Genomic DNA, 11,579 nt, shown 5'->3' on the forward strand with positions numbered 1-11,579 from the left:
CAAAGCCACACTCAGAGGGAAACCAGAATTTTGAAAAACAATTGCCGGACTCATGACTGAGACCCAGTTCCTTGGTGAAATCGACTGAGTCGCCGCATATTTAATAGAATCTTTCATTTTCGGTGATAGAATGGAGGAGGAAAATAAGAGCCTGACAATGGGACTACAATAACCATTTTTTTTTTTTTTAAAGTAATGAGCCTAACTTTTTACAAAGTAATGGGCTGAACTTAATTATAAAGCATTAAATTATTTTTTAGGGTTTAATTATTCAAAATGGCCTGAATTTCAAAGAAAGGATAATTATGTTATGTTTCAAAGTAAATTTTAATACTTTAATAATTTATATTAATTTTTTGAAAAATTGAATTTTTAATATGATTCAATCGATTCCTAATAATTTTTCTGATTCCGCTTATGACAAAAATTAATAATAAATCAAATATAACAATTATAATAAACTAGTATCATGCCCGTGCGTTGTAACAGAAACATATTATAAGATTGAATATAATATAAAGAGACCTTTTTGCTTGACATTCACACAAAATTAAAAAAGAATATATTTAAATGAAAATAAAAGACGCAAATGAGAAAAAATAGATATCCAAACAATAAATAACAATCAAAGAAACAACAACAAATGAAGAAAAAAGATCAAATATAATATAAAAAAATTCTTGAAGTATCATTGCGATTTAATATTTAATTTTCTCCACAAATAAGACAGGTGATTTTGAGGAGAAGTAATATGTAAATAAACAAAATTGGGAAAAATATGATTAAATGATTCAAATAAGAATTTTATCTACATATATATTTACATCGGAAATATATGATTGTTTCCACCAGCACAATATCTGTTATCCATCTATTCACAAAGATACAGTAGCCCTAAACAAAATCCAGAGAGATGATAGTTCTCATTTTATTGTCAAAACTATGGAGGAAGAGGAGAAATGAAATGGAGGAAACACAAAAATAAGGAAATAATTTAATTGCAGGAATTGGAGATAGTTTTAAAGAGAAATAAGAAAACAGATCGCTAGGGATTCATTCAATTTAATTGTGACAAATCATATAGCAATTCTTGTGGCGAGTTTGTTTTTAACTAAATTTAGACTTCTACACATAAAATAAATATGTTTAATCAAAAGAAGACAGATTGTGTGATTGAAGAGCTGATATTTAATTTGAAAATTCATCTTTCAATCTGAGCCATTGACGCATAATATAAAAATGAAAATTAATAAAACCCACCTTAATAAAAATCCTGACTACTTCCCACGACACAAGTCTTCTTTTCATGCACATTTGGATTTGGATCTAGTACGGAAACAAACCAAATATTCTATTGCAATCAATGTTCCAACTAAAAACAAACAAGGAATAAATATTGTGGTTGTGATATATCACGGTCCCTGTACATAATGGCCCACATGTCCGTCTCAGCCAGTTACAATTTCAGAGAACCCTGCCAGATATATATCGTCCCAACAGAGACTTGACTAGCTACATATAACAAATTCATACTGAGTCCTGGTTATACAAATGGCCCCAGCCTTATAGCAACCTAGCTCTTGGTACCGACAACCGACAGGTTTATCTTTACATAACCAGACATCGCCATCATACAACATGGATGCATGCATCTGTGCATTTAGCACGAGTTGGATCAAGCAGTGTTTTACCAGCAAATTGCAACTGTTATAGGTAGGGGCGGACACACATAATCTCAGAGGGCAGCTGTTACTCTCTGAATTTTAAATTTTAGTGGTGATCTATCGGTCCCAGTTACTCCTGATCAACTTTGTCCTCTCTGAATTTTTTTTGCTCCCCTATGGATATTTAATTTGTAATTTTGATTAAATTTAGTGTTAAAATCAAAATAAATTTCTTGAATTATAATTAGTGATTAGAATTATAAGTTAGAGTATTAGAAATACAAGTCAAAGCATTGAAAAATATAAGTCAAAACATTATTTTTCTTATAAGTACTCAATTAATTAATGAGTTTAAATATAATTAACTATTTAAATTTGATTCGATATGATTTTGCCTTCCTGAAAATTCTGAATCTGCGAATATTGGTACATCTTTGAGCAAAAACATGTGTGGTTGTTATTTACTGTTGTTATATTTGAATAAGTGATAAGAAATCAGGAATGTCTCTTTACTACTCTTAATTACGTGACACAGGAATTATTTTTTTGGTAATGCTTCAGCATACTAAAATATCTTTGACATTTTATATTAATATCATCGGACAATTACAGTTTAATTAGAAAAATTACAGTCAGAGATAAAAGTCATTTTAATTTTTAAAATTAATGGAGTGGGTATAAATTGGATCTAGCAGATCCTAACCCGTGTATTTTTAGCTCTCAATTACTCGATCCAATCTATTAAATTCATTATAAAATGATCTGAACTGAATATTCAATTCTTAATGAAATAACCGAGATAACTTATATCATATTTTTCCTATTATAATTTGGTGTATATTAAATTAAATTTCTTATTTTTTCCCGATTTTTTTATTTATATCCAAAAAAATAATTAAATTAAAAAAAACAAAGTTGGGCGGGATTTCAAAATCTACTCAAACTGAAATTTTTTTTCTTTTTTCAGATTTTTTTTATTCTAAAAGGTGGTATCTATTTTTGAAAAAAAACAAAAATTTTGAGTTATTTAATGATTGTTATTCAAAAGAATTCTCAAAATAGATACAATTTTTTATAAATTAAATATACTAGAAGGATCACAATATTTTTTGTATTATCTAGAAGTGACTTTTAAACCGGGATCAATAAATCAGAATCCAAGTATTTTTATTTTTTTCCAATAACTCATAAAGAAATATATTAATTTTTCTTACAGCCGCAAAAAATTCGGCATAAAAAATGTTGATCCGGGCTATTTGTAGCAGTCTTTCTAATAAATTAAATTATATAGTATTCCATCTATTTTCAAAGAAATATATTAAATATTTCTAATATTTCAATACAAAAAAAAATTATAAATATTTCTATTTAAATAAAAAAAATCTGAAAAAGAAAAAATACATTGAAACAGGAAAAAAAAATTTACAGTTTCTTTTTTTTTTAGGGGCTGGTTTTGGAATTCTAAAACCGGAAAAAAAAATTCCAGTTTTAGACTGAATTACCGGAAAAAAAATTTCCGGTTTGAGTAGATTTCGAAATTCTACCCAACTTTGATATTTTTTGAAATTTAATTATTTTTTTAATATAAATAAAATAAATCGTTTTTTTTTCAAACCTCCGCTTTAATTATTTCCTATATAGTTATTTAGCAAGAGTTATATACCAAATATACAGTAAAATATATGATACAAATTAATTTCAGTATAATATTTTTTTAATGAAACTTTTCAACTTTTAAATACCTAAAATTAAAATCATCTCTCGTGCAAAAAACTCCGCTCAAAAAATTCATACTAACTCAATCTAAAACAAATCAAGAATTTACGACACTTATTTGTAACGAAAGATGATAATTTATCTTTTAGATTGTATCACTGTAAAAAAGAAAACAAAATGGCCTTAAAACTTTTCAAGTGACAAAAGAGTTCATTATTTTGGAAATTTTATCTGTGTGTTGGGGGGGGGGCTCTTTTTGAGCATTAGAATCATTGGGCAAAGGAAAAAAGGATGATTAAGTGAAGACATATTTTTAGAATCAGAAATTAGCAAAAAAAAGATAACATCATCTGTACGAAAGATCTCTTATATCAAGATAACAGTTATACAATCTTTAATGTAGCGACAAAATTTTGCGACATTGAATTCAAAAGACTCGAAAGTTTCATGTTTTTCTCTTTAAAAAAAATAATTATAAATTTCCTTGTGGCGATCCATATGTTGTACTACTATCAGGACATCACGTTAATGGTTAATTTGTATACAATGAGAATCAATTATATTTATACATATATTTTTTATTTATTTTAGAATAAAATACTATATATATATATTGTAAAATTAATTCACATTCTCTCAACATATTTTTTTTATATAATTAACTTCATTTATATTTAATTATTTAAACTTTAAAGTTTAAGGTCTGACATTGTCTCTGCACCGAGAAAGGTGTAGATCCGATGCCCATCGGATCTAATTTGGTTCCGATGGGCAGATATACCGTTTAATTTTCTTTAGAATTTGTGCGTACAAATATTAAAGCAGACACGAAAATTTTGACGTAAATTCTAAAACCAATCCGACAATGAGTGAACCCGTTGAAACCAAAGTAGGTCCAATGCCCATCGAACCTACTCTGTTTCCCTCTGCACCACATACCGGTTATACTATTTCTCGGCTCATATATTAAATTTCCTAATACGTGAATATTAAATTCAAGCTCAAACTTTTTACCTACCACCATGACCTTGACGATAATGTCAACTTTTGACTTTGAGGATCGCTTAGGCGGTATAGAAAGGAAGGTTCCTAATCCTAGCCAGGCACTCTATAAACAAAGAGCGTACATGACAGTTTATCTAACACACGGTCATTTAACTAATCCGCAATCTCAGCTTGGTAAGGAGGATCTCTAAGTAATAAATTTTGTTCATACTGTCAAATTAGAAGAAATTATAAACAACCAACGCACGAGAAGACAGAAACAAACAGTACGTAATATATTTCTTATTTATTTCATCAAAACCACGCCAACCTAAAATACAGAACAAGATGACTTCTAAGATAGGGGTTTTGTACAATCTACCAAAAGTTGAAGGGCCATTGTGAAATTTCTTAGGCCTTGATTCCTCGAATATATTTTCCGTTGAAACATAATTTTTTTTGTCTTTGCACTGAGCTCCTCAGGCGTCAGCACTCAGCTGTAATTGCATTGATGTTCCCACTCACCCGTCGTCCGTCGAGTTATCCTCTCCAGTTATTAAAACAGGAGATGTGAAGTGGATAAGAAATAAACATTTAAAATTATTTGATAATTTTGACAACGAAAATATAGTTGCTAAAGTAAAAATAAATTATGGATATTTTCCATTTATAGTTTAGATTTGTTATATATTGAAATTTAGTGCAATCTGAAAATGGTTCGCACCGATCAAATATAATAAAACTTAATTATTAATTTTTCAAATGATACATAGAATTATACCTAATATTTCAGTCATCAACTAATTATTTTATGTTTATAAACATTACATACAATATATATGACTATAAAGAACGTACATAAAGTTTTACTTTTTTCGATGAATTATATATTGTGGAAAATGTTATTTCAATTAAAATGAAATAACTTTTATAAGTACTGAAATTAGTACATCATTATATCAAAGAAAGTAGTTGATTTAAATATTATATCAGTTATATTATATGAGCTCACAACATATCAAATATATTTAATTTAAAGTGTGTTTGAGCTCCAATATAGTTCATAACTATACCTTTAAATTAGCTATTTTAAATGCACTTAATGGCAATGCGATTATCGAAGAAGAATAAATTTTGACAATTCATTTTTTAACACCATTTAAATAAAATCAAGCAACGTCATTTTTATATTTAATGCATCACAAATATTGATCATATAATTTGAAAATAATTTATTATCATTGACATAGACATAAGAGGATGATGCCAGAGAATGTGTAGTTATGAGGTCTCTAATTATGATGAAGCAAATAATGGCATGTATTCATTTTGTTTTGATCAAGCGTTTATTTTGTAATTTGTTGAAAGATATTGTGTATATATAGAAAGGAGAATTTTATGTTATGATGGCCTATTTAATTATGAATTTCTAATTTGGGTGAATAATATTGCATCAAGTATTTAAATTAATATTACATTGGTATTATGACGAAGAATGAACAATTATATATTTACTTTTGAGTTTTACTTCGGCGGACAGCTCACTTATTTTAATTAAATTGTTGTTGAAATTGTCTCCTGTTTTCTACCAAATGGACAGCATATAAGAGCGGTGTTGGGGAAGACGGTAAGAGCGTCAATACCTCAAGTCCTCAATAGGTCAACAAAGGTAAAGAAGGGGGACCTGAGATGAGGAGCGGGTCCCACTTCAAGCGACCAACCACGAATCGGCCTTGTGCTACAGACGAAAAAAGGAGATCTTTTCCCAGCATCCAATGCGTGTGTGCATCGAATCTAACTCCACCAAAACAAATTAAGATAACGATCTATGTTTCGCCATTTTGCCATCTTACAATTAAAATTTATTCCGTACAAGATATATCATAGCTCCTATTAATTTTGCCACCTAGGCGATTTTAACAAATTAACAAGTATGCAACTTGGGATGTAAACGAACCGAGTCTGAGTCTACCGAATCAAAGTTTGAACTCAATTCATATTAGAATAAGTCGAGTCGGGTCGAATTTGATTTTGGCTGAGCTAATCATGAACCAAGCCAAAACAGTTTGTTCATACTATAAGCCATAGATAGACCAACCGATTTGATATTGTATTTTTTTTATATGGTTGATGGCAGTTACAAATATATATTGATAAAAAGAAAATTATATACAAAATCCTAAACTATTTAGAGGCAAATACCCTCCATGGACTATACAATGGAGCCCTCATTTATTTCATTTGTATGCCAATCACTAACTGCGCTCGGTCAGTGATAACCCCACCCATTACAAGTAATTTGGATACTTGTTCTTCATTTCTCAATCTCGAGTGTTGTATTTCTAATCAGGTGATGCACTACTTTTTGTTTCTTTCTCGCCAGTGTCTAAACCGATTTGATATTGTAAACTGTGTATTGACTATGAACTAGAAAAAATAAATTTTGAAATAAGATTTATCCCTTCATGGTGGACGAAGAGAGAAATAGTTAATAGTGTTGAAAATAGCTTCATTTTATTACTGCAACAAACTCGGAAAAGAGTCGAATTAAAATGAGCCAAGCTATGAAACGAGTGAGCTAAACGAACTGAGTTGGAACAAACTTGAACTCGTTAATTACGAATAAAACTAGAATCGAACAAACTAATTATAATTTTTTTTGGGAGTCGATCTCGAAGAAGACATAAGCTACAAAGTTTTTTGTTATCCCTATATGGATTTCTATCGAAGGAGACAAAAAAATTATGGAGTGTTCAACACTTCAACCAGTCGCATGCATCTTTCGATTTATTGACACCTCTCCGTATAAAACATGACAAATTATCCAAATGACAAATTAAACATGTATTGACACCTCTTTCGATTTATTGACATAAACATCTTTCGATTTATCTTAACTAAAATTGCAAAAGAATAATATTACAAAAATTTAAAAGGCCCCAACGTTTTCTTATTGCTTATTACTTGCTTGATATTAGTATGATAATTACATGTTAACAACTGTTAGTATGATAATTACATGATAATTATATGTATTTCATTGTAGAAAGCATATGAACTTGACCATATTCACCCACAAAAAAATCCAGTGATAAACCAAAATAAAAATGGGATAAAAACACAGTAACTGATTTAATAAAAAGAAAACACTGAACTAGAGATTGCAAGTTTGATCAGTGCCCACGTAGGCAGAAGGTGGAGAATTATTTCTTCCCACCAAAAATTAGTCTCAGTTCCAAATTAACCAATTAAAACTACACAATTAATTATATAAACCTTACAAGAGAAACAAAAGGAAAAAAGGGAGAAAATTATAAATTGCTCTCCACTCATAACAGAATCTTAAACCCTACTAAATTCCATCTGCATTCAGAGTATAAAGGTTTTATAAACCCTTTATGCTCCTATTTACAGAAACACCCCCAAACTTTCAACATAACCCTAATCCTCTCTTAATTAAACCTAATTCTCAGACTTAGTAGGTTAGTTCTAACCTCAATCCTTACAATGAAAATAATATGCCCCATATAAACAAACTACTAAACCTCCACTCTCCAAACTATTTTATCAACCGAGCACGGCGCATCCTTCTCCATACCCCCCGAGGCAGCTGCCACTTTCGCCCGGTTAACAACCCTCCCTGTTCTCTCCCCATGAGGCAACTCACAGGTCTCACTAATGGATCCGCATCTGATATCCGCAGGGGGGATAAAACAATCCATTGACAAGCCCGGCACATTAAATGCCACCTCATCGATCGACCACACCTCCTCCATACGAGTCTTGGTGTGGCTCATTGCCATCTCACCAAATCGAAACAAGGTCACAACCGACCGACCAGAGTGTGCAATCATGATCCCTTCAATCACTCTATAATCGTCTAAGAAGGAATTAATGGTGGTTTCCCAGTACACCGCATCACCTCCAGAGGGAGATTGGATGCGGGTCAAGTGTGAATCCTCTAAGTAGACCAGAAGCCCAGTACGCTGACTGAAGTAGCCAAAAAGCACATGACGGATTATCTCAGCGGGTCCCTCACTGCGGGCTCGCAACGTTTGGGGGTCTGCGCAGAGCTTGAGAATGAAGCAGTCTTCGCCGTTGACTTTCTTCTCGCCAACACATCGAGCATTTGCAAACAAGCCCACAGTTGTTAGGGGGTCTAAACCCTGTAAAACAGATTTCAGTTTAGGGAGGTTTAGACTGGTAGAATAAGTTAAAAAGTATTGAATTTTACAGTGTTCGAAATATTCCAAAATCTTCAGACTTGCTTCTACCATGAAATGCAAATACCTCTTTGATGGTGTTTCTAGTTTCTTCAATGCACTTGTACATATGGCACGAAAACAATTTTGTATCTTGTATTTTTTATTCCTAGATAAAATGTAATTGAGTGATATCTGAAAAAATTTACATCTAAGTATTTCTATCCGGAACATTTATTGTTGAACATGCAAGAACTCAGTATTTCAATACCCTTAAAACTTAGTGAAACAAACCTGAAGAGCCCGACGAAGGGGTCTGACCGGTCCCTTGGCGGCATGGGACCCAAGCCATGGTGTATGTCTCCATACTAGGCGGCCATTTGACCCAGCATGGACCTTGCTGCCACCTACAGCAAGTTCAACATACCACATGTCAGGTGCCATCTGCCAGAGCACAAAGCCACCTGACTCAACAGCTCTGCTGGAGCCCTTGTTTTTCACCACTCGGGTTGCGGTTTCAAACTCTGATGCAACCATCCTCACTTTCCCCATTGTATAGGCATTTCTCACTGATTTTAACAGTTTTAGCCCGCCTGAGGCCGCTATGTATTGTTGAAGGATATACTGAGCAGAAGAGGTTTCCTGTAAAAAGAGGGAATATCAGTAAGTGCATTTCTGAAATGACATTACCGCAAGTTAAAGTGGTAATAATGGGTACAGTTTATTGTACCAATTGGTACTTACATGGATAGAGGTGGTCTCTAATAACTTTCTATGTGGCAAAAATGAACAGAATGAATACAAACAGAATACAAAAGGAAAGAAAAGACTGGTGAATGCCCCATATAGTATAAGTATCACAATAAGAGTAAGGCTTGGGTGCTATGGATAGCATAGAGGCCTACGGTGCTACGGCTTAATATTTGAGTTTTTAAAATTCTAACAGTCGATCTGAACCGTTCATCTTGTTCTCCATGTTAATAAGTGTTTGGAGACCAAATTTTACATTTTTTGAAAATTTTTTACTAATTTTTAGATAGGTAGAAAATCAAATATCTGAATGGTGCAGAATTTTTTAGATCAAGTGATTTTCTACCTAGCTAAAAAAATAGTAAAAAATTTTCAAAAAATGTAAAATTTGGTCTCCAAACAAATATTAACATGGAGAACAAGATGAACGGTTCGGATCGACCGTTAGGATTTTAAAAACTCAAATATTGAGCCGTAGCACCATAGGCCTCTATGCTATCCATAGCACCCAAGCCTTACTCTCACAATAAACTGCAGCAAGTGGACTTCCACCGAAGCCCAAACATGCCTCTAGCAATTAATGCTAATGGGCCTACCTCTGTATCTCCTTTTACTGATAAGGAAACAGAGAGGCCCCGACTCAAGAAAAAAAAAAAACAATTAAGTTTTTAGAAATAAAGATTAGGGTTTAGTTTCATACAATGGGAGTGCCTTTGATACTGAGATGTGGTAACGGATCCATGTAATTAACCCGAATTGGGGCGAGCGGGGCGCCCATTACGCCCAATAGGAGTCGTAGATCAGACCGGCGGTAAGAAGAGCTCGAGGCGGTACCACTAGCAAGTGACGGGTTCCTGCCGAGCTGGCCTCTGACCCAATGGCCCCACCTTTCTCGCCTACTCTCGTCGCCAATTTCCCCACTGAAATCCGGGTCGGGTCCCTCCATTAACGGGGCCAGCGCCTCCCCAACGGGTCTGAGACTACCTGATCTGGCGATGATCGGCTCTGACAGCTGGTCGAGAGACTGGTTGTGCTTGGAACTCTTTTTTATTCGTGGAATAATAGAGAAGCTACCATTTGAGCGGCAGGGAGAGCTGTTCCGTGCAGGGCTCTTGCCACGGGATCTGGAAGGAGAGAGGCCTCTTTTAACCTCTTCTTTTAAAGCTGAGAAGAAGCCTTGTTTCTTCTCCATTGGAGATAATATGCCTGAAGGGAGGAAGTAGCGAGAGAACAAACTATGGCTAGTGACAGAAACACATTCCTTAAACAACGCGCTCAGAGGTCGAAGCAATGCCGAAGGATTGGTGAAGCAGCGCTTGATTTTTTTTCCTTAAAGAGGTGGAAAGAGAGGAGAGGAGAGGAACAAAGGGTAGAGTGGGAGAGTGGGGGGAGTGAAGAGAACTGCTTTTTTGTTGCGAGAGAGGAATGCTGGAAAAGAGCAGAAAAGAACAAAAGATAAAAGCGAAGCAGAGGAAACCGTTGTATGAGAGAGAAGAGATGAGAGATGAAAAGAAAAAGACAGGAGGTGCGACGCTGCTGCGAACGGAGATTTCCATAATTTATGCTCAAAGCCCCAAAGCCAAGGAGTAATTACACATTTACACCGGGGAGATGATTCGAATGATTCCCTAGATATCATCAGTGTGTCTTTGAGTATAGCGAGTAATTGTACTAAACAACAGTTAACCCGCTTCGATGATGTTTGTTTATATGAGGATACAGTACATTAGTAGAGGGTTACAGAGACTGTAACGCCGTAAGTTACTGTTACTGGCGTTCGGTGGCAACTAACGGTGGTTGCCTTTTAAAAAAGGAAGGGGGACGTTGAAGCTTTTGACCGGGATTCGTTGACGGGAGGCAAACGGCGCTAGTGCGCGCGCCGAACGCGGCACGTGACTAGCTTGGTTTTTTTTTTTTCATTTGTTTATTCATGCACTATTAATTCAATTCGAATTTGTACGAACTCGTCATCCATAAATTTGAAGAATTACCGTTGTAATATTTTGCGTTTTCTTTATTATTCTAATCCTACCTGGCAACTGCGTTATTCTTTCTTATGACAGCGATTGCTTGGCTTTACTATTTTTTACTACAAGCGAGTCCTAAAAATATCATATGACATGACATCTCTATTTAGGCAAGGAAAAATCGTCAAAGTTTGGATAAAAGAATGTACAGACGACATGTAATGTAAGCAACGGTAGGAAAAAAAAAGGAGGACTTCACAATTTAATTAATTTCATGGACATTTCTTAAAATTTAT

At 33.7% G+C, this 11,579-nt stretch overlaps 1 protein-coding gene across 1 annotated transcript; it reads right to left on the reverse strand.

Moving 5' to 3' along the window:
* Nucleotides 1–7,600: 7,600 nt before the first annotated feature.
* Nucleotides 7,601–10,860, reverse strand: LOC144551233 (uncharacterized). The gene is made up of 3 exons (XM_078299120.1): nucleotides 10,017–10,860; nucleotides 8,861–9,208; nucleotides 7,601–8,530 (listed from the first exon to the last, which is right to left on the reverse strand). The coding sequence occupies exons 1-3, from the start codon at nucleotides 10,506–10,508 to the stop codon at nucleotides 7,904–7,906; spliced, it is 1,467 nt and encodes a 488-aa protein (XP_078155246.1). The 5' UTR covers nucleotides 10,509–10,860; the 3' UTR covers nucleotides 7,601–7,903.
* Between the last annotated feature and the right edge of the window lie 719 nt (nucleotides 10,861–11,579).

Source organism: Carex rostrata, chromosome 3, assembly GCF_964058835.1.
Source record: "Carex rostrata chromosome 3, lpCarRost1.2, whole genome shotgun sequence".
NCBI lineage: Eukaryota > Viridiplantae > Streptophyta > Magnoliopsida > Poales > Cyperaceae > Carex > Carex rostrata.